The 24,164-nt window shown below is 37.7% G+C and overlaps 2 protein-coding genes and 1 long non-coding RNA gene across 5 annotated transcripts in view; all 3 read left to right on the top strand.

Moving 5' to 3' along the window:
- LOC123746692 (zinc finger protein 665) overlaps positions 1 to 5,545 on the top strand; it is a 28,807-nt gene extending 23,262 nt beyond the window's left edge. Inside the window, exon 2 of the mRNA XM_069331714.1 lies at positions 834 to 5,545. Within this exon, the coding sequence (XP_069187815.1) occupies positions 899 to 3,049 (2,151 nt within the window). The 5' untranslated portion in view covers positions 834 to 898 and the 3' untranslated portion in view covers positions 3,050 to 5,545. The remainder of the gene's footprint in view (positions 1 to 833) is intronic.
- A 1,875-nt stretch (positions 5,546 to 7,420) lies between these two features.
- LOC138368981 (uncharacterized) lies at positions 7,421 to 22,939 on the top strand. Of its 3 annotated transcripts, none has more exons than XM_069331717.1 (6): positions 7,421 to 7,488; positions 20,564 to 20,770; positions 21,277 to 21,330; positions 21,763 to 21,821; positions 22,164 to 22,239; positions 22,798 to 22,939. In XM_069331717.1, the coding sequence occupies exons 2-6, from the start codon at positions 20,707 to 20,709 to the stop codon at positions 22,845 to 22,847; spliced, it is 303 nt and encodes a 100-aa protein (XP_069187818.1). In that variant the 5' UTR covers positions 7,421 to 7,488; positions 20,564 to 20,706; the 3' UTR covers positions 22,848 to 22,939. The 3 variants fall into 3 exon arrangements, with proteins under 3 accessions (XP_069187818.1, XP_069187819.1, XP_069187817.1); XM_069331718.1 differs by lacking the exon at positions 7,421 to 7,488 and adding an exon at positions 18,989 to 19,499 and having other exon boundaries at positions 21,755 to 21,821; XM_069331716.1 differs by lacking the exon at positions 7,421 to 7,488 and adding an exon at positions 19,014 to 19,499.
- Positions 9,457 to 15,678, top strand: LOC138368980 (uncharacterized). The gene is made up of 2 exons (XR_011229689.1): positions 9,457 to 9,889; positions 13,282 to 15,678. It is a non-coding gene; the product is annotated as an uncharacterized lncRNA (long non-coding RNA).
- Positions 22,940 to 24,164: the final 1,225 nt, after the last annotated feature.

Below are 24,164 nucleotides of genomic sequence, written 5' to 3' on the forward strand. Positions count from 1 at the left end.
GTGCTCCAGAGATCATTAACTGTTTAATAATTGTAAACAAAGCTGCCAAAGATTGAGAAAAGATGGACAGAATCGTAAGTGCTTGCGTAACTGCTTTATGAATCTGGGTCCTGTCCTCTTGAGAGCTATCTGTCACCTACTGGGAGCCAGAACTAGAATCTGATTAACTCTATGAAGCATGAGGAGCAGGTGATCAAAGATCTGCCACAAAACTAGGTAAACTCAACTTGAATGCATAGGTACAAATAACAAGTAACTGCTTGCAGGCGATGAGTCACAATAACGTGGCTAAAGTAAGTTGACCAGACCACACACTAGAAGGTGAAGGGACGACGACGTTTCGGTCCGTCCTGGACCATTCTCAAGTCAATTGTGAGAGGACCATTCTCACAATCAATTTGAGAATGGTCCAGGACGAACCGAAACATCGTCGTCCCTTCACCTTCTAGTGTGTGGTCTGGTCAAAGTAACTGCTTGAAGGAAATTAGGTGCCCCCTTGATAAACAAGGCAAGCAGTCATTGCAACTGGGTAAATGCCCTGACTGTGATGCCACCAGATGGCAGCCTGCCCGTCCCACACTCTGCGGAGCCTTACCCTTGCAAAAACCTCCTTGGGGAAGAAGAGCAAGCCAAATTCTGGTCCTGGCTGCCGGTAGGTGACGGTTGGGTCTCATAGGTCTGTGTATCGGGCTAATTAAGCTTCAGGAGCTACTGGTGGCTCACCAGAAAAGATCATTTCATTATATTTAACAATGTATTGTTTTGTTATTTGTTAAATTATTACAATAAATAGTTTCTAAATATTTTAGTTTTACCTTTTGATACTTTTGCAGATATATCACCAAAGATGAAAATGAAAAGCAATCTTGAGTGAATCATATGACAGCCTACCATCGAAATGGAACAGTTCCAGCGATCCCACATGGTAGCTCAAACAGCTTCTGTGCCAACTGTACCAACATCCACCATGAATGCTTATAGCTACGGTGGTTTAGAGGAATTCATTTTGCCTGGCCCTGTGCATGTTGAACTTGGGAGCAATGTTGCAAGGCAAATCAGTCAACATATTCAACATGTTCATTTTACAAATGTAGCACAAATGCAACCAGTGCAGCTAACAGCAACTTCTACTACTCCAACTCCAAGATCTTCAGAGAGTCCAGCACCAGTTTTAGGAACTCAAGTAGGAACTTCTGACGAGTCTCTAAGACATCCTAAACCATCACCAAGACCTCGTGTTCGTAGTGGTACTGGAGAACGTGTGGTGTGCTCTGATTGTGGAAAGTCTTTAGCATGTGGAGCAAATCTTACTGAGCATATGCGTACACATACTGGGGAACGTCCTTTTGAATGTGATGAATGTGGAGCTTCCTTTGCTGCCAAATCTAATTTAAGAACTCATAAACGATTACACACTGGTGAAAGGCCTTACATGTGTGGTGTTTGTGGTAAAACATTTTCTCAGAGTTCTCACCTCCCTAGCCATATGAGAGTGCATACAAGAGAAAGACCATACCAGTGTCCGGAATGCCCTAAATCTTTCTCTTCAAGTACTACCTTAAGAAATCATCTTCGCATTCATAAGGGTGATTGTCCATTCAAGTGTGAGTTTTGTGGAAGAGGATTTGTTTGTAAATCATGGTTACAAGACCATTACAAGGTTCATACTGGAGAAAAGCCTTTTCAGTGTGATATTTGTTTTAAGTGGTTTAAAGATAAATCATACATAACCAAACATAAAATGAAATATTGTGGTAATGATGGCTATAAAAAGCGTTGGAGAAAACCTGGTGTTAAAAAACCACCGGGTAGGAAACCAGGTGGATTAGTAAAGCCAAAAGTTTTTGAAGAAGATTATCCTGATCATCGTAAACGACCAAGGGGACGACCCAAGGGGTCAAAAAATAAGAGAGGTAGAAAAAGAAAACCAAAAGTAGTACGTAAAAAAAGACACAACGCAGCCACGGATTCTGATGCAGAGTTTGAAGAAATGTTAAAGGAGCACGAATCAGATAGATTAGAATTAACCAAAATGGAAGAAGCTTCCAGTAATCCTGGGGACGGTAATCCTTTAGAATTACTTGAGCAACCTCATCAGGAGCACCACCATGAGTATGAGTACCATCAACAGTTACAATTTGAAGCCCAAGAACATCAGTCACCATCAGAAACTCATTCTAGCAAGCCAACTGATTCTCTCTCAATGCCCCACATTCCTATTGTACAGCTCCATGTTGCTATTCCCCATGCCTCATTACAAACTCATGTTCAGCAAAGTCATATTCATCAATCACTTTCCCAGCCACAAAACTTAGTTCAACCTCAAAATCTTACTCAGTCTCAAAATCTAATTCAACCCCAAAACCTTATCCAACCCCAGAATCTTGTACAACCTCAAAATCTTGTTCAGTCCCAAAATCTTGTGCAACCTCAAAATCTTGTTCAGCCTCAAAATCTTGTTCAGCCTCAAAATCTTGTCCAACCCCAAAATCTTGTGCAACCTCAAAATCTTGTTCAGCCTCAAAATCTTGTCCAACCTCAAAATCTGTCTCAAGGCCAAAATCTGAACCAACCTCAGAATCTCTCTCAACCACAAAATCATTCTCAACCACACAATCTATCCTTGACACAAAGTTTATCACAACCACAAAATTTATCCCTTGCCCCTAAACTTGTTCAGTCTCAAAGAATCCATCAGCCTCAAAATCTGTCTCAGCCCCAGAATCTTTCTCAGGCACAGAATTTATCACAGCCTCAAAATCTTTCTCAACCCCATAATTTATCGCAGACTCAAAGAATTCCCCAACCTCAGAATCTCTCTCTCTCCCCAAATTTGTCACAGTCATCAAGTTTGGCCCAACCACAGAACTTATCTCAACCCCAAAATTTGTCCCAAAATGATAATATATCTCAGCCTCAAAATCTTTCACAGCCACAAAATTTATCGCAGCCTCAGAATTTAAGCCAAGCTCATCTTTCACTTCAAGAGCATCTGACGCAACTTGGACAGTCTCACCAGACAATACATATGGTTTATTATAATTCATGAAAAAAATTATTTTTTGTTAAATGTAAGATTATGGTAAAATCTTTGCATAATATAGAATTCTATATTCCAGATTATAGAAGAGCAGTATCAATATTTTTTATGTAGGAAATCATGTGTGTAAAGCAGTATTATCATTTGTATAAGTGTAAAAGTTATGTAAACAAGAACATACAGTATATAATGTTTTAGTATTGACAGTAATAATGACAAGATTTGATATTTATATGAAGAGGACTGAAGTTGTTGACTGTGAAGCAACTTAAAAAATAACCAGTACTTTAATACTATTTTGTTTTTCATTACAAATTAATCATTTTTTTTTTTTTTTTTTGTAGCAGGATTACTTTGAAAAAAGTTGTAAATACAGTACGCTAATGATTTACATTAAAGCTTTCTCAGATCAGGGAGGGGCAAGAAGGATCTTCCACGACCACTACAATTCCATACTACTGTATTTATGTTCTCAACCCAACACCATCATCAAAACAAATTACTGTATGTGACATTCTACATCAGATGAAACTTTCTTTTATAAATGTTGACCAGACCACACACTAGAAATTGAAGGGACGACGACGTTTCTTGTCGTTTCTTTTATAAATTTTTCCTTCCTTACCCAAATATAATCCATTGCATATACTGTATATATAGATATATTTTTAATTGCAGGCATCCTGTTGTTACATGTCTGCCACTTTATATATATGATGCCTTGTTTAAAAAGATGATGCACAAATCAAAATGTTCTAAGCGGCCTCATTTTCTGCAAATCGGGGGATTTTTATGTGAGACAACTAAATACAAAATTCAAGATGCTCGTGAACATTGATAAAACATTGTTCTAACATTGATAAAACATTGGCCTAACATTGATAAAACCAGGTCAAACTTAATTAGTAATTAATGTATCAGTGCACAGTATATTAATATAATTAACTGCAGACTGATTTCTACAGGAAAATACTTTAGTTATTAGGCACAGGTGGCCTTGTATACTGGGCCTAGATGTGCAGTTTTGGCTATTAGATATGAAACATGTACCAGGTACTTACCTAATTACATTCATGCCTATAATGTACATAAGAAAGTCAGATGGCAATCGTAATGCAGAGTTGCCATGTAAATACGACCACGAATTTAATCGATACATTTATAGAAGTCCTCACATAAATTATTTTGCTTGGCAAGTCCATCTCTGTGACAGTATAGTGCTTGTGTGCAATCAAATAAGGTCAACCAGTATAAATTTTCATGTTTGTTTCATCCACAAACATTCTACCTAATTGAATAGTTTTTTATTTTTGCATAATTCAAACCTGGTATGCATAGTTCTTTATATATATATACAGTCAGTATTAAAGTAAATGTTTAATCCCACTCAAACCTACAGGACCTTATTACAGGATGGGATTAGGTATTTACAATTACAGGATTATTAGGTATTCCTGGTAGGGATACTTTATTGTTTTCACAGGATTATTACTATTCTATTTATTTTTTTTTCTTTGATGTCTGTATTGTCTAGATAACACCTTTGAGTATTGGCTTCATATTTTCAGCACCCATGAAAGATGGTAAATTAAAAGTTCCTATTGGTGTTGGCCACATAGCCCACTGGTGACAGATTAGAAACATTTTATCTCAGTACCAAGGTAACGCAGCACCCTATACTCATTACCTCACTTTGTACCCATTACACCATTCTGTACCTATTACACCTGTTAATCATTACACCATCCTGTAATTACCCCACCATATAATCATTACCCGACCCTGTTATCATTACCCAACCCTATAATCATTACCCAACCCTGTTATCATTACCCAACCCTATAATCATTACCCAACCCTGTTAGCATTACCCAACCTTATAATCATTACCCAACCCTATAATCATTACCCAACCCTATAATCATTACCCAACCCTGTAGTCATTGCCCAACCCTGAAGTCATTACCCAACCCTATAATCATTACCCAACCATGTTATCATTACCCAACCCTGTACTCATTGCACACTCTGTACTCATATAACCACCCCTGCTTACATCATAAGATGTGCTGGCACGAGGAGACCTTTCTCAATCACCCCTCATGTAATTGAACCATTTCTAGTTACCATTTCTTAAGTTAATGAATGACATGGTTTGAAATGGTTATAGTACAATATACTTATTGTTTATTTTGGTGACATAATTATTGTAAAAATATCCTAAGTGCTGGTAATTTAGTTTAGAAACTGTATAAAAAAAGCATTTCAACATATTTCAGTGAGGATATAGGCAATATTCATTATTAATGTGATATATAAGATTGGATTTGTAATTTTATGGCTTGATAAAATCTACACTCTGAAGTGAATTATACACCTGATTACAGATATTAGTTTTTATATTGGTACAGTACCTTATAAATGTTAAGAGTAATGGATACTGAAATCCTGTTTTCAGTGTCAATGACCATGTAAAGATTTATAATAAAGTTCTTAAAAACTTAATTTTTATATTTTAAACATAATGTACAATATTCAACTCTAAAATTGATTGCAGACTGAATTGTCCACCAGCCACTGAAAGCCCCAGCAAATTTGAACTGCTCCTAAATCCTTCCACTGCTCCCATTGTCATAGAAGTCCTGTGCAAAATCACTTATCATCTGATGATTTTGCATAGCCAGAATTGTTTGTGCATTATTATGGGTGGATGGTAACATCTTTCCATCCAAAAGATGGAAAGCCAAAAATATCTTCCCATCCAAAAACATCTTAACCTTTTGCCAGAACCACCTAGGAAAGGTGGCTCACGGAAAGTTTTTCCTGTGATTCTCTTCGCTATCGCATCAACTACCTCATTCAACAGTATTCCCACATGTGAAGGGATCCACATGAATCTTACTTTATACCCAGTTTTTTCTAATTTCTTAACATTCTCTCTACACTCTATCACAATATTCTGGTATACTGGGCGTCTGCTATTTAAAGACTCCAATGCTCCTCTACTGTCAATAAAGAAGCAGGCATTTTTACCACATTTGACTACTTCCTGTAATCCTGCTAATACACCTTGGAGTTCAGCCTGCGTTGAAGAGACATGTCAGTTAAGCAGCGTCCAATAACAGTATCTACAGTGCCGATGTCAGTGTACTCCCTGATCAAGACTCCACATCCTGCCTACCCATTTCTAGCTACTGACCCATCACAATATACATGTAGACTGTTTTCTGTAGGTAATTTGCTAATTATACAATCATGTTTCCCTCAGCTCTCTTATTTCATACATACTTTTTTCTTTTGCAAGGGAGTAATTACTACATCTACATTACAATCCTCCCATGGTGGTGTGAATTGTCTCTTGGGCACAGAAATACACCCTGTAATAACATCATACTTTATAACATTAGAACATAAGGTACTCATATATGCTCTCTTTATCATACATTGTTCATTACTTCCCACTTTTTGAACCAAGAGGATTAATTCATTAGCTCCCCCACCTCTCATTAATCTAATGGCAGAGGCTACATTTATTTCTGAAATTCTATCCCCAATACTCTTCAGATTCAACTCCATCCTCATTATCTCAATCATAGCATTTCTTGGGCATCCTAAGATAATTCTCATGGCTTCATTTTGTACCTTCTCCAACTTGCCCATCCTATCTTTACCGAAACAAGAAATGACAGGTGCAGCATAATCAATAAGAGATCTTAGAGTACTCAAGTACAGTATATCATTCATAGCACAGGGACTCCCACTCCCTTCCCACAGCATGCCAAGGTCTTCAGAGGTTGTAATCTCTTCCGACATTGACCCAACAGTTTGGTCCTCTCAGCTTCCAAACTCTCATGGGTATATATATTTTTTTGAGATATATGCAAGAGTTGTTACATTCTTGTACATATCTTGTACATATTTAGGCATATCCAACATATATGCCTAAATATTTATATATATTAACTCTATATTTTTACCGTTGTTTTTCAATATAATGGGGCTCCCAGGGGGGTAGAAATAGCCTAAGCTACTCTATCATTTTGAGATGTATTTTTTTCTTGTCTCAATTAACATACTTGAACTTGAAAGGGCTTCTGACCTCTACATTCAAACTTAGTTTTGTCTTCATTAACCACCTATTGTGAATCGGGGAAAGAAGCCGATTCACAATAGGTACTACCGGGACCGTCTCTGGATATTAGACCACATCAATACTATAAATATTTTAATTTTAGGAGATTGATTGATTGATGAAGATTAAGCCACCCAAGAGGTGGCACGGGCATGAATAGCCCGTAAGTGGTGGCCCTTTCGAGCCATTACCAGTATCAAAAGATGATACTGGAGATCTGTGGAGGCGCAACTGCACCCTGCGTGACGGGGGGTCCATAGAATTACCCCAATCATCCCAAATCAGGCCAAAACTACCCAAAACGTATTAGCATTACGTAAGTAATGAAGAAATATGGTATATTTACTTACTATAATGTTGGTGCTACACGTAGAACATGATCAAACCTATTTTTTCTCTGAAATAATATAATTTCATAACGAAATGAGACGTAAATATGTGAGAGGTGACGCCATAGGAAGTCGACGGTCCAAGCGACAATTGTGTGGAGCGACTTATCCAAGAAATATGGTCGCCAGGAGAGTGTTTGCTGCCATATCAGCCTCCTGTACACAGTGATCCAGTCCTTTTCGTTCATTGAACACCGAACCCTACACGCCCTCTGATATATTGCTTAATTAACAAATATTCACAAATAAAGATTATATTTGTATATGTTATCAGAAAGGCAGATATAAAATAGTTTTTGTGAATCCATCACAGAGATTATACCTTATTAGAGAGGAAAAATATTCATACTTTAAACAAGGCTTCATGGCCGACGCTCTCCTTACCGATATGGGAACTATGACCTTCCGAAGATCAATGTTAATTTAATCTAGATATTGTAATAAACGAAGTTTTCTATGTCATCATAAAGACATAAATATAACTGAATTGAAAGTTAAGATATATGCCTTTTTATAGTTACTTGATGGCTCGCTCAGGGAGTGTGAAGGCCTCCACACAAGCCAATCAATTTTATAATTACTTTGCATATATGCAAAGTAACGCCATAGGTCTTTATGTCAGAATAAAGCCATGTAGACGATAATGTAACTACATTTCAAGGAAAACATATCTTAATATAATTATTAAATGAATGCAAAGTTATGGTTAAATAAATAGCCAATACCACACAATCGCCGGTGTCCGGACACATGAATAGTCGCATTAGGTGAAAGGAAATGTACCCAACCATTTCCATTTACCCAACCAGTTTGTGCACCCTATACTCATCCTCTGTGCGGTAATTTATTGTGCATCCCATACTCATCTTGTTACCAGTAGTTTGTGCAACCCATACTCATCCTGTGACCCGTAATTTATTGTGCATCCCATACTCATCCTGTTACCGGTAGTTTGTGCAGCCCATACCCATCCTGTGACCTGTAATTTATTGTGCAACCCATACTTATCCTGTGACCTGTAGTTTATTGTGCAGCTAATACTCATTCTGTGAGTCATAGGACATTGCGCAACCCTTTCTCATCGTGTGAATCTTTGTTTACTTTGCTCTCCATATTCATCCTCTGCGCGATAGTTTCTTGTGCAACCCATACCCATGATGTGAGTGGTAGTTTATTGTGTACCCTATATTCATCCTGTGAGTATAGGGTTCACAATTCTTGTTTGGATTCTTGTAATGTTATTTGTCTATTTGTAGTCACAGTATTTGTGCGCCCCTTGAGGGACTTGAATTAGAGGGGGGTTGAAATAGCCTAAGCTACTCTATCCCTTTGAGATTTATTTATTGCTTATCTCAATAAACATACTTGAACTTGAACTTGGGTACACAATGAGTTCATTTGTACTCCATACTCATCAAGAAGTGTATTTTACCAGCATTGTAATATAAATTAAGAATAAAAGCTTAACTGGATTACAGACCCATAATCAAAATAAGAGTCATCACTAATTATCATGACAAATAGTCTAGGCTACACTTCCGCCTTCGACAAGCTGCCGCCGGATGTGGGTATAGTTTATTGTACACCCCCGCACCCCCAGTCCTGGAAGGGCGGGCATTGGGATGTGGACATGTGTACCATTATACCCCCCCCCCCCACACACACACACTCGATCCTCTCCTGTTAATAATAATACTAATAATAATAAAAATTAAAAATAATAACGTTAATAAATATTATAATTAAAACACTTACTGTAATACCCTAGTGCTTGAATGAAGGTGAAGGAAAGACCCAATAAATGTGTAAGTGTATTAAAAACCAAATTTTCGTTGGGTGAGCTGGCAGGTGAGCACCACCTGCCAGCTCATCCAGTAATGAACATCACCTGCACACTGCACCGAACCACTTGCCAGCAGGTGCAGAAGTACGATGGAGAGAGCAAAGTATACCATATTTCAAGTATAATATAAAAGATATATTTAGGATTTAATGTTTTCGTATAAAGTTTCAATAAAAAGAACACTGTTTCCCAAAAACGGTGGGTTTTCTGAGTGGAAGAAAACGTATGTCTGGAAGCCGACTTTAACCGCCCCAAGCAGCGCGCGCATTGACCCGAGGTTATATAAACCGGGACGGAGACGGCGTGGGGCCCTTTCCCCAAGCCAGCAGCTGCTCTTACATAACGACTCACTGCTGCTCAGCGAGTCGTAAACACAGAAGTTTAGCCCGCTCAACTGTTCTCCCAGCATGGACCCTACACCAGTTCCTCTCTACACCGACGAGGAGCGTCCCGTCAGGGGCGTCCTGCCCTTCTCAACATTTAAGGTAGTGTTTGTGTTTTGTTGGCGCGTCGGACCAGTGTTTGTCTCTGTGTTGGCGCGCGCGCTCTGATGCACGCCTGCTGGTTCAGCCTTGGTGACCAAATGCAGGTGCAGTGGTCCTAGAGGGGGTGGTGCCCCTCGGTGTTATGGGGCACTGGGTTTTCTCCAGTAGGTGGCTGTAATTTGGAGCACACTCGGGAGGAGGCCTGAACATCCCACCCCTACCCTCTCCCAGTCGACGTGAGGCTTTACATTCAGGTTTGTTTTAACTTTTGCTTTTTGCCTATAAGTTATTAGGTAAAGTCAGCTAGGTTAGGCTAGCTGCCGAGTCGCAGGCCTCTGGCCCCTAGCTTTGTTTTCATGGACTTGTTTTCCCACAAGTTTCCTTAATTTACTACTGAAATTTATGCAGTGTTAAGCTGCATGTTTCTTTAGCTGGTTTGTTTTAACTTTTGGTTTTTGCCTATAAGTTAGTAGGTAAAGTTAGCTAGGTTAGGCTAGCTGCAGTGTCACAGGCCTCTGGCCCCTAGCTTTGTTTTCATAGATTTGTTTTCCCACAAGTTTCCTTAATTTACTACTGAAATTTATGCAGTGTTAAGCTGCATGTTTCTTTAGCTGGTTTGTTTTAACTTTTGGTCATTGCCTATAAGTTAGTAGGTAAAGTTAGCTAGGTTAGGCTAGCTGCCGAGTCACAGGCCTCTGGCCACTAGCTTTGTTTCATGGACTTGTTTTTCCATAAGTTTCCTTAACTTATTAATGAATTTAACGCAGTGTCAAGCCCATGTTTCTTTTGCAGGTTGTACATTTAGGTTTATTTAACTTTTGCTTTTGCCTTTAAGTTATTAGGGAAAGTCAGCTAGGTTAGGCTAGCTGCAGTGTCACAGGCCTCTGGCCCCTAGCTTTGTTTTCATGGACTTGTTTTCCCACAAGTTTCCTTAATTTACTACTGAAATTTATGCAGTGTTAAGCTGCATGTTTCTTTAGCTGGTTTGTTTTAACTTTTGGTCATTGACTATAAGTTAGTAGGTAAAGTTAGCTAGGTTAGGCTAGCAGCAGTGTCACAGGCCTCTGGCCCCTAGCTTTGTTTTCATAGAATTGTTTTTCCATAAGTTTCCTTAATTTATTATTGAATTTTATGCAGTGTCAAGCTGCATGTTTCTTTAGCTGGTTTTACATTTGTTTGTTTAACTTTTGCTATTGCCTTTAAGTTATTAGGTAAGTTAGCTAGGTTAGGCTAGCTGCAGTGTCACAGGCCTCTGGCCCCTAGCTTTGTTTTATGGATTTGTTTTTCCATAAGTTTCCTTAATTTACAGTATTAATGATTTTTATGCGGTGTCAAGCTGCGTGTTCCTTTGCTGGTTTTACATTTATGTTTGTTTAACCTCTGCTTTGCCTTTTATGTGATTATGTAAAGTCAACCAGGATGTGTTAGTTGTAGGCGTCTCCAGACGTCTCGTCGGGCCGGTTTAGCCCGCACGTTTGTCAGACGTTGTCGTAAGTCCGGTGTAGCCCGGTACATTTGTTCCCAGTTTTTTCGTCCGGCTGGTATAGCCGGCACGTTCGTACCCAGACGTTTTCGTCTGGCCGGTGTAGCCCGGTACATTTGTTCCCAGACGTTTCGTCCAGCTGGTATAGCCAGCACGTTCGTACCCAGACGTTTTCGTCTGGCCGGTGTAGCCCGGTACATTTGTTCCCAGACGTTTCGTCCAGCTGGTATAGCTGGCACGTTCGTACCCAGACGTTTTCGTCTGGCCGGTGTAGCCCGGTACGTCAATTCCTCCATGTTTCGTTCGAATGCTGTAGCACAATATTCCCGTGTTTTCCTTGGTCGCGTGTACCAGATGTTGGTCTGCCTGGAGTGCCCGGTTACGCGGGCCCCTTCCTCATCCCAAGTTTTCAGCGTCCAGCATAACGCCTGGCCGTGCGGTCTGCCGCTTGAGCTACTTCAAATCAAATGTTTATTTAGGTAAGGTACATATATACAAGAGGGTTTACGAGTAATGGATTTAATTCTAATTATTGCGGTCAATTTTAATTAATTCTGTTCAATTTTATTACATTCCTTTATTTAGACTTTCAGCTTGATTAGTTTCATTACGCGGCAAATTTAGGAAATTTATAGCATTGCTTACACCTCCTGCCTTAAAAAAAAAAAAAAAAAAAAAAAAAAAAAAAATCTATTCGTAAAAGAATTCGTATTTCCATGTCAATTTAGTAAACAGGAGCCCGCTCCTGTTTTGGTGATTTACGTTCCTCCATCATTAACCAAACGCTTACTAAAATAACTTGTTATATCCTTAGCCTCCCAGTCATGACGTGTATTAAGATTAAAGTCTTCCTCAATTTAGCATGGAGCAAGCCTCTGACTTTAGATTATTCCTGCACTTGTTTTATGAGCCATTTCCCTCAGCAATTTGTTACTGCAATTTATGCATTGCGTTTGCTCCACGTTTTATACAACTTTTCTGCCGCGATTAAACTTTCAGTTTATTCCTCAATTTAGTCGGAAGGTACTGCTGCTTCCCAGCTGACGTCCTTCCTGTGACGAGTTAAGCCGGCGATGTTTCAGTTTTATATTTATTTGGTCATATAGCTAGGCGGCCTCCCAGGCCGCTGGTTTATCCAGACGTGTTGTCTGCCCGGTGTAGCCCGGATGTCACTGCGGCCTCCCAGGCCGCTGGTTTACCCAGACGTGTTGTCTGCCCGGTGTAGCCCGGATGTCACTGCGGCCTCCCAGGCCGCTGGTTTACCCAGACGTGTTGTCTGCCCGGTGTAGCCCGGACGTCACAGCAGCCTCCTAGGCCGCTGGTCGCGAAGTTCCAGCTGACGTGTCTTTTTTCACTCCTTTTCGTTATTGTATTTGGTTGTATTTACCTCGGCTCAGTGTTAATCCCGTTTCTCTAGAGAGTTATAGTCCAGCTTCATTTTGAGCATACTTTGTTTTGCAATTTATAATTATTTATAATTAATTATAGTTATAATTGGTTTATAATTTTATTATTTACACCATTTATTTAAGATTATTCATGTAATATAATTTATTACATTGTTAGGCTTTGACAACGACGTTGTCCCAGCCGGTGTTGCTCCTGCGGAGGATGGGCCAGCTGGTGGCTCGGCCGTAGCTGTTGCAGCGGGCGCCCTCACAGACTCGGCTAGTTTCAGCAGACGATGTTACAGCTGCTAACACCCCAGTTCCATCTTAGGCTTCCCGGCAGACGATGCTTCAGTCAGGAACCTCCAGCTGAAGCGTTCCACCCGACGTTGCGCCCAGCAATTTATTTTTCTTCCATTCTGCGGCACTTGCCGTCATCGGTTATTTACGATATTACATTGTATTCTTACATTGTACGATTATTTACGACATTGTATTCTTAATATTATTCCTTATTACAGTTACTGGATGACGGTTCCCTGCCGTCGATTTCACTTTGCTCCTGTTCTAAAAGATGTAGCCGAAGTTCACGGCGCACTAGCTGCGGCTTGCAGACGCTCGTTGACAACACAAGACTACACTCAGCGGCCACTTAAGGCAGACTCCTTGGCTTCTATCCAGCCCAATCACCCGTCTGGAGGCAGAGATGGGATGGAGACCAAGGGTAATGTTCCCCGCTCACATTCTACATCCGCTTAGGACACAAGCATGTTATAGATTTGGCTTTAAGAATTGGTTCTTATTCCATTTTATGGTTTATGTATATATTGCTTTATTGTATATACCCGTTCTTGGTATATGTATTGTTATATTCAAGATTTATAGTGTTTCGTATTATCCCTGTTTATAGTTGCTTTGTGCTTCTTTGCTGTTCTCCTACTGGCTTCTCCCACCTTTGCTCTTAGCAAAGGTACTTCCCCCTTCTGTTTGCTGGAAGATTCTTAGATTGTTAGCCCCCTTCATTGCTTCAGTATAATTGTTCGGAAAACTCTTTATTCATCCAGGATTGTTAATTAAGGTTTCTCTTAATTCCTGTGCCGGGCTCCCTTCCCCCGTTTTACGTCTCCGTATTGATTCAGCTAGGGTTTCCCTCTCGTCTGTGCCCTTGCCTGTCACGATAACACTGCGTGCCGCTTCCGCCCACCCTTACTGCCTTATATCTTTCAGCCTGGGGGAGGTGATCTACGCAACAAAAAATAGACGCACGCTCCGGCTGGACCAGGTATCGCTTACATGGTCAGGAATCGACACTCTTCGGATCCTACAAGCGCAGTGCAGGGCGCACGCATACCCTAGCCCAGCGGGCGCCCCCCGGCAAGTTCTACCCGGCCTGTGCCCAGTGAACAGGCAACACTTCCTCAGGGCGATTAATTCGCGCCGCCCTCGCAGAGATAGGCTCGCCTTCAGCCGACCACGCACTCTTACCTTTAGAATTGACAGGGCCACTCGGCTCTCTTGACGGGCTAGCCATCGGAGTTAACGGTGGGTCCAGCAACCAGCTGCAACACCCAGCTGACTACGTCCGGGACGTTGTTGCACTGCCATTCTGAGGCCTCCTTGCGACCAGCGGGCCTCGCCCTTCGGGGGGGGGTCCGGCCAGCTGGCCTGCGGTGGGGGTGCAGCGCCGGTCCCCAAGTGTCCCGCTGTCCGCAGCTAATCCTTTGCCCAGTCTACGTGCTAGTAAGAGTAAGGAACCCCTTCTCCTTAATCCTTCTCCCGCTGGCCCTCCCGGGATTGGGGGTGCTCCGCCGGAACCCCCAAAGTGATAAGCCTGCAGATAGCTAAGAAATATTCCCATGAATTGTAATTAGTCTAATTAATGCAACTTTCATTTACTACCTATGGATGTAGTTATTAATTGTAATTGATCTCTACTTTATCATTAAGGATTATTCATTATAATTATTCCTTAATACTTTATTGTTATGCACTAGTCAATAATTATTTATCATTCATCCAAATTAGCTATTGGATTCATTAAAATAATTGCTTATCATTATACTATTTGTTATTATTATTTATTATATAATAATAATTTTATCTATTAATTTATTTATTAATTTATATAATAAATTAATTTATTATATATTAATTTTATATATTAATTTATTATTCATTATAAAATAAACAAGTCCCCAATCTGAGCACGTTTTCTTCCAACCTCAGAAAAAAGAACACTGTTTCCCAAAAACGGTGGGTTTTCTGAGTGGAAGAAAACGTATGTCTGGAAGCCGACTTTAACCGCCCCAAGCTGCGCGCGCATTGACCCGAGGTTATATAAACCGGGACGGAGACGGCGTGGGGCCCTTTCCCCAAGCCAGCAGCTGCTCTTACATAACGCCCACCCTCCTCCCGGGATCCTCTGCATCCCCTGTTTTATTTTTGAAAGGGACGGCCCACAGATGTGCTCAAGGGGCACTTGCTCTAGCATGCTAAACATTTGCTGTATCTTTGGGGGTGCTCCGCCGGAACCCCCAAAGTGATAAGCCTGCAGATAGCTAAGAAATATTCCCATGAATTGTAATTAGTCTAATTAATGCAACTTTCATTTACTACCTATGGATGTAGTTATTAATTGTAATTGATCTCTACTTTATCATTAAGGATTATTCATTATAATTATTCCTTAATACTTTATTGTTATGCACTAGTCAATAATTATTTATCATTCATCCAAATTAGCTATTGGATTCATTAAAATAATTGCTTATCATTATACTATTTGTTATTATTATTTATTATATAATAATAATTTTATCTATTAATTTATTTATTAATTTATATAATAAATTAATTTATTATATATTAATTTTATATATTAATTTATTATTCATTATAAAATAAACAAGTCCCCAATCTGAGCACGTTTTCTTCCAACCTCAGAAATACCTTTATTTGATTTTTTTGTATTATTTTCTACCACAGACGTGGCCACACATTAACAATGCTAACCATCATATATACATTTTCTTCAGTCCGCCATGGACTCTAACCCTTTCCACTACCGCCCACAAGATGGGTATAGGGTGCATAATATAAGAACTAAACTAACTCCATTGATAGGGTTAGAGATTTGTTAAACATATAGTTCAGGGATTTATTGAACAATCAACCACATAAGGTGATTGTAGTGTTTTTAAAATGCTAGGCTAAGCTACATACGTAAATACACAGATTTACGTATGCCCTACATAAAGTGTTCGATGTGTCTTTTACATAGTGTCATTAACGTGCATTTACAAAGGTGAAATTGAATTCTGAACACATACATACACATATATTTGTCTCTTTTACTCTGACAAGGTGAGATAACTGATAGAGAAACTAGTGTGCAATTAAGCACTTAATCACTGAAGGTGATTAAGGTGCTTTCACAAGCTCAGGTTATAGTTACATCACATACATTCATTGTATAATTGATACGTTACATCGTCAATCTAGGGTACAAGTTCAATATATCAAGTGTTCCAGTACTCAAATAGTAATTACACAGTTTAGCATAGCGCTTCATTCATGTATGTAAGAGAGAAGATTGTTCAAATATATTACATGCACATCCGGTACATCGTCCACCTTCTTCTACAGAACCGTCGGTATACCACTGATACACATCGTTACCCATATTCTGAGTACTTTCAGTGATGCTTCACAGTGTTAACTGTTTTAATAATGTAGAGTGTACATTATCTTTCTTGGGTGCATTTACAAAATCAACTGCTAGATCCAAGTTATCCCATGGAGTAATTGGTTGATTAATCGTTAATTGAGTTGGGTACATATTTAATATTTTGATGGAGTTGGCTACCTTGTAGAACCAAAATGCATTCACGCCGAAAACTGTGCTAATAGACAAAATTATGTTAGAGATATGGGTCTATAATTATCTGAGTGTGCTTTGGGGATGGGAACAATGACACTGTCCAATCATCAGGTAATACTCCTTCACTTAAACTCATTCTGTACAACACTAAAAGTGGATTACCTGGTACTTGTGAGACTAATCTCAGTAAACTGTAAGTAATACCGTCCTCTTCAGGAGCAGTTGACTTATTTGATTGTGCTACACAGCCTTCCCGGCTTGGTGCCTTCTTTGGTAATTACTTATCAAAGGCAGCTCCATACGAGGAGCTGCCTCGTATGGGCCAATAAGTCTTTTGCAGTTACCTTCATTCTTATGTTCTTACTTACATTTACTGAACTTTATCATCATCATCATCATTTACAGAAAGAAATTAATATAAAAAGTAGTCATTTTAATACACAAAACAGAAGTAGATATTATGTAAATTATGATGCAGGATAGGATCACTATTAAGAACTTAATTATAAACCACAATATGTTTTATATCGTCAGAAATTCTGATACATACCATATATTTTCAAATATTTACAATTAAAGTATTTATTTAGGAAATAAGTATTTTAGTTACCCTAGTTAGCTCTGAGAACACACATTGTTGCAGCAAGAATTTCTTCCCACTAATCTGAGCGATGCTAATGACCCATTGGACTTGTCATGAACAACAATCAACTACAGCACCATCTATATCAGAAGATATTCAAAATATTCTTGATGTCATTCAAATTGTCAATACGAGAACAGAATACATAAGAGTTAGTTTAGTGATGTCAAAGGAATCATATTGACTGACCGAGCCCCATTGTAAATATCCGTGGCTTCCTGACCATAAAGGTACCGCCGCGGATAAGGGTAAGGAGGGTACCGTCGAGGGTAAGACACCGGATGTACCCCATATACAAGCCACACTAGCTATTAGTTCATATAAGCTGACAACTTACCCAAATAAACATTACTTCCTAATTATATATATATACATATATATATATATATATATATATATATATATATATATATATATATATATATATATATATATATATATTATGTAAATTATGATGCAGGATAGGATCACTATTAAGAACTTAATTATAAACCACAATATGTTTATATATATATCCTACTCACACTCATCCTAGCACAGTAATTTATTGTGCAACCCATACCCATCCTGTTACCAATAGTTTGTGCAACCCATGCTCATCCTGTTACCTTTAGTTTATTGTGAAACCCATACTCATCCTATGAATGGTAATTTATTATGCACCTCATACTCATCCTGTGAGTCATAGGACATTGTGGAACCCTTTCTCATCGTGTGAATCTTTGTTTACTTTGCTTTCCATACTCTGCTCTCCGATAGTTTCTTGTGCAACCCATACCCATGATGTGAGTGGTAGTTTATTGTGTACCCTATACTCATCCTGTGAGTATAGGGTACAAAATGAGTTCATTTGTACTCCATACTCATCAAGAAGTGTATTTTACCAGCATTGTAATATAAATTAAGAATAAAGGCATAATCTTATTATGTACCCATAATAAAAATAAGAGCCATCACACTATAATTTTCATGACAAACGGCCTAGACTCCACTTCCGCCTTCGACAAGCTGCTGCCGGAGGTGGGTATAGTTTATTGTACACTCCCGCACCCCTAGTCCTGGGAAGAGGGGCATTCGAATGTGGACATATGAACCATTACCCCCAACCCTTCCCTCTTAATAATAATTGAAACACTACACTACACACTATATGTTCATTTAATATTTCAAGTATAAGACTCAAGATATATTTAGGATTTAACGATTTAACATTGTCTCAATCATACCTTTATTGCACTTTATCATCATTATTTACAGAAAGAAATTAACATAAAAATGTAGTTAATTTTAACATACAAAACCGAATTTGAACATTGTTAATTTTGATGCAGGATCACTATTAATAAGAACTTAATTATAAACCACAATATGTTGTATATCATCAGAAATTTGGAAACATAATATATATATATATATATATATATATATATATATATATATATATATATATATATATATATATATATATATATAAATGTATATATATATATATATATAAATGTATATATATATATATACACATATATATATATATATATATATATATATATATATATATATATATATATATATATATATATATATATATATATATATATATATATATATATATAATATATATATATATATATATATATATATATATATATATATATATATATATATATATATATATATATATATAAATGGAAATTTAGCACATTTAAATAATGTTATTAAGCTTAAGAATAAATTACATAAAATTAACATAGTAAAATGACTGGGATACAGATGGATCAGTAATCACATTACAAGTCCAATTATTTCCTAACTGAAGTCTGTAACGCACTATCATGTCATATTTCATAATACAAATTAGGTAAGAGATATGCAATATCTCCGGGAGGGAGGCTCCCTGGATATCTGTGGAGGTGCGTGGAGGTCCCCCTGGAGGCCCAAAAGGCCTCCTGGTCGTCCCTAAAGGCCCATGGAGGCCACCCGAATGTTCCTGGAGGAATTACCGTTTGTCCTGGCGCCATCTATGTTTTGACAGCAGTACTACTAATGTTCCCACGTTATATGATGATCTCTATACGGGTGTTACGGTCAGTTGCTCTTCTATGTTTATGGACAACGCAGGTGATTTGAGGCAATTTGCGGAACGAGTGAAATAGTATCGACGCGGTGAGTGATGGAGGAGGATATATACTGCTGTGTACTCGACCAGCGGGTGAGAGGTAAGTTATATCGAACAACTATGGGGAATAGATGGGTTATTTTAAGCGTAGAATGTCAGGTAACCGGTAACTACACAGATGGGGTAGTGTTTTTTTAAGTGTTTATTTACTAAAGTGGAACATTACATTATGCCTTTAGCTGAACAAGTCTACTGGTGGGGGAAGTAGACGGGTTTTATGAAAGTATTTTACCTAAATATTTGTATTTGGTTAACTAGTTCAGCCGTTACCAGGGAGGGTGTTCCTTTAATCTAATCTAAAAATTCTAGCCGGACAAAGTGATTAAATAAAGAAATTGAATAGAACGAAGTGGTTTGCCAAGGTGCTTAACATTTAGTTTAGTTCACTTACTACTTGCTTAAAGAATGCAAGTTTATCATATTGAATTTACCGTAGTTTTACTGCATTTAATATACAGTTTTTACCCTATTTAATTATGTCTGGTAAAGGCCGGTCGTGGAAAGTTCCTAATATAGCAAGTTTTAAAGGAAAAGTTTGAGTTAACTTTAACGCTTAAGTTAGTGACCAATTAGCTTAGTCTATTGTGAGGAAAGTTACTAGAATCTAACATGGCAAGTGCCATTTCTCTACTTTTTGAGAAACATGACTAGATACATGAATCGCATAGTTTTATTACTAAATGTTCATGGATTAGGTTGCATAGTTGAGGAAATGGTGATAAGGTTTGTGATTTTGTGTACCTTGACTTCATCAGAGATTTTGATAGTGGCGCAAAATTGATAGGGGCTCGGATCATTGGGAATGCTGACTGAAGTTGATTAGGTCATGGCTATACCAAAGGAAATTAGTATAAATGGGGTTAAGTTGGAGGAAGTGTTGTAAGTAGTGCCTAAAAGCTCTCCTTGGACCTCGGTTATTCGCAAGATTATGGTTTAGACTGCAATAGTTGCAGAATTGGCAAATAAAAAATACCGATGCCCTATATAGTTTTGAAATGGTTAAGACTACCAGATGCAGTTTAATGCTGACAAATGTAAGGTTTGGAGGCTAGGTAAAGATGAGATAGATGTTGTAGATTGTTAAGAGTATTAAATTTTTTGCAGGTGGTAAATTCTCCCCGAGGTGGCACTGCTCTCCAGCCTGGGATGTTGATTGGTTAGTCTTCAACTGCCTCCCAACATGGTAGTGAGGTCCTGAGCTGACATGCAGTGAGGAACGTGGAAAGCTTCCTGAATTGGCACATGGTATGCCTCCCCTACCAGCAGCTGGCACAAATGTTCCAGCTAAGTGGATGAAGCCCACACTAAAATGTAAGTGGTACAGTAAATGGACACCCCCCCCCCCCCTCCCTTTTGACACTGAACAGTTGGAAAGGGGGGAGGGGGGGAGAAAATTACTAAATTTAGTAAAATCACATTGTCTTGGTAGTATAGTTGGGTTAATTATGAATTTTCAGACTAAAAAGCTTGGTACATAATTCAACAGAATAAATTTGTCCTAGTAGTAAGCAGTGGTTGCAAAAGAATAAATTGTATATATGTTTTGTATTGCTTTTATTCAAATGTTATACATGGTTCTTAAATTAAAGTTTGTTTGCAATGTTCCAGAAAAATGTTCATGACTAAAGTTGTTGAAAAATAAAATTTGTATAGGATGTTGACTTAATGACTATAGCTCTGTTTGTAATTAAGATGGGACAAAAAGATACTTAGTGTGCCATTTAAAACAGCAACTGTTAAACTGGTGGTTCAGGTATGAACAAAATAACATCGCTATGCATATAACTTTTTAGTAATATTTACTGTTCACATGACAGGTTGTGGAAGGTCCTGGCAACAAAGAGCTGCAGGAAAATACTTGCAGATCTACAGTAAGTAGTGTTGTGTACATTGGAATTAGAGGGTAGAAGTTAATTGCTAAAAACCTATTAAATATTAGGGTATGGAAGTCTAGGCTTAGGCTAGTGGGTACAATATGTGCAAGTTTAGTCCTTTCAGGAATGTATTTAATAGAATGGTATGTTGAAATTGTGAAAATTGCAATGTGGGGCATTAGATCTTAAACAGCATAGTTGAGGGTGTTTTATTAATAATTTTAATGAAATATAAATCTTGTTTAGTTAACATTAAATGTTTGTTAAATACGCTTTAATCTATAAATGTATAACACTGTTAAGGGTAATCATGAGTCAAAGTTAATGGCAGGAAAAGTTTTGTTTTAAGTGATGGTATTTTTCCCTTGAAAGTAAAAAAAAAATATTCAATGTTTACTTTAGCTTGGTTTTAAATTTATAGTTTTCCAGAATGTGGTTTGGAAAGTCCAGAAGTCCCTCTGTCAGTTGGAAGAGTTAAACAGAATCAGGTGAGTTGTAGTAAAGGTTAATCTGAATAGATTTGCATAAAAGTAAAAAAAATAGTATTAACTTAAACAATATAGCATTGGCTAAAGATAAATGTAAATTGCCATTGAAGTGCAGTTTTGGATAGTTTCTCAAATGACATTTACTGAAACTTGGCAAATTGATTCCATATATATTTATATTGCTAAATTAGATCTTTACTACTGCTACTAGAATATGTAGGAAAGGTAAATTTGTTAAAGAAATTTTTTCCATCTGAATTTGTAAAGTACTGAATGCTAATTTGAAAAGTAAAGCAAGATTGGCTTTAAATCTGAAATTAATTTGTTGAAATATTTTTTCAGGTGAAAGTGATTATGATGCATGGACTGGCTTGGAGTGAGGCTCCTTTACTCTGCAAAAGGAAATCTACAAAAGTGGGTGAGTTTGAATTTGATGTTTTAGCTATATCAATGACCTAATCTTAATTCTCTTATCTAGTCCATTTATAGGTGTGTAACCATGTCCTACTGTTACAACCCACAGGGATTGATGCAGTTTGTACTGATCCTACCCCATTTCATAAAAGGGGACCAGGCAGTCCTGCAGATTTTCCTGGCATGGCTTTTTCAGAGCTTTGCTCTACTACCCATCTAATAGATGGACTAGATTTGCTTAGGTTTAGGGACCCTTAACAATGGTTACATTGTTAATTCTCACAGGGCTTGTTTGCTGAATGGGTGGATGCATCTAAAACTTTAGTGCCTGGCATGCATTGTACAGTGCTTTGAGTAAAGCATATGTACAATGTGTTGAGGGCACTAAAGTGGTGGATGTAATGTTCCCATTCAGGGAACAAGCTCTGCACTGAAATCAGAGGAAGGGATAGGCCTTGCTGAGCCTATCTTAAAAGATAGGATGTTAGGATTTTTTGACTTTATTAAGCATTGGTGATAATAAAAGTAGTGTCCCTGTTTAATGTTTATTGTTCTTTTACAGGTGATTGTCTCTGGAGTTGTCTTGGCCTTTTGGATCTTCTGTTCATCTAGGAGCATCTGGCCCACAACCTGAAACAGTAATAAATATTAGATGTTATAAATACTATATGTAAAACTTATTAAATAAAACAATTTTAATGAAACTACTTTATATACTTTATCCTGAAATTATGCTGGAAATTATTGTTTACTACTATTGATGCAATGTTTAAACATCTGAAATTTTTTTACTTTGAAAATAAATACTTGGTAAAATTTACACCTATTTGTAACTTGTTACATAGGTGCATGCAAAATGCATTGAAAAGATGTAAAAGTGGACTACCTATTCAATTTACATAAACTAACAAATATTGCAAATTAGTCTGAAATATTGAAGTGGAAGAAACTTCAGTCAATATTTTAGTTTTTATATTTGAAAGAATTTAAAGCTATGAAACACCTAAGCTTTGTACAAATTATGATTAAATTAACTAAAGATCATTGTTAAATTTACAAAACATTAGAAAAGTGACACTGAAGCATCTATACAACATGGTTTTCACAAGTCTTTGGTAACTTAAATTTAATCAAAGCTCTTAAATGATTTGTCTGCCAAATGTCAGATATTCTGAAATATTTTACCTATATTAAAACCATCATTGTTTGAAAGGGGCAAAACAGATTACTGTCAATTAGTTTGACCTAACATTTGCAAGGTCCTGAAGGAATGGAATTTTTTTTTTTTTTGTAAAACTGTTTGCTAAAAACAAACCCTGCCTAATGAACCTGCTCATTTTTTTTAGAAATGGTAATTGCAACATTACCAAAGACCATTGTTTTAATAGCCAAAGTACCAAATGAAAGACCAAGAAGCAACAAACAGGTACATGGTAGAAAGGACAAAAGAATGGTTACGAGGACCCTTTAACAAATGAAAGAAATGACTGGGAAAAATGCTGTCATACCACAAGGGGTCTTAACCCTTGTCATTTACATCACTGACATTAATCTAAATATTACCAACCACAAAAATTGCTGATAACATGTTATTAAAAAAATAAAGAATATAATATTGAGGCCTTAATGCAGATCTCTAACTCTACAAATAGTAACAAGACTGGCAATTTCTTAAAACAAACAAATCCAAGACCTTGCACGTGAGCCAGAACAATCCATATCACAACTACCACATTAAAATGAAACAACAATGAAGGTAAGGTAATTACCAAAAGAAGGCACCAAAGTGCGAAATAATCAGAGGGCGCTAAATATCACCAAGAATGCCAATACGAGAACAAAAACGCACAAGGCGAACGATATCAAAAGTATCCGATTCACCTAGAATTCTATTGAGGGACAAGTGACTGCGAGGGACGGTCGGAAAGC

The sequence above is a fragment of the Procambarus clarkii genome, chromosome 26, assembly GCF_040958095.1.
Source record: "Procambarus clarkii isolate CNS0578487 chromosome 26, FALCON_Pclarkii_2.0, whole genome shotgun sequence".
NCBI classification, from domain to species: Eukaryota; Metazoa; Arthropoda; class Malacostraca; order Decapoda; family Cambaridae; genus Procambarus; species Procambarus clarkii.

What these genes read in the sequence shown, in the direction of transcription:
- LOC138368981 (XM_069331717.1), top strand. Translation starts at nt 20,707, where the DNA reads ATGCCTCCCCTACCAGCAGCTGGCACAAATGTTCCAGCTAAGTGGATG. An exon ending in GATGAAGCCCACACTAAAAT is followed by an intron (nt 20,771 to 21,276) that starts GTAAGTGGTACA and finishes TTCACATGACAG; the next exon opens with GTTGTGGAAGGTCCTGGCAA. An exon ending in AAGGAAATCTACAAAAGTGG is followed by an intron (nt 22,240 to 22,797) that starts GTGAGTTTGAAT and finishes GTTCTTTTACAG; the next exon opens with GTGATTGTCTCTGGAGTTGT.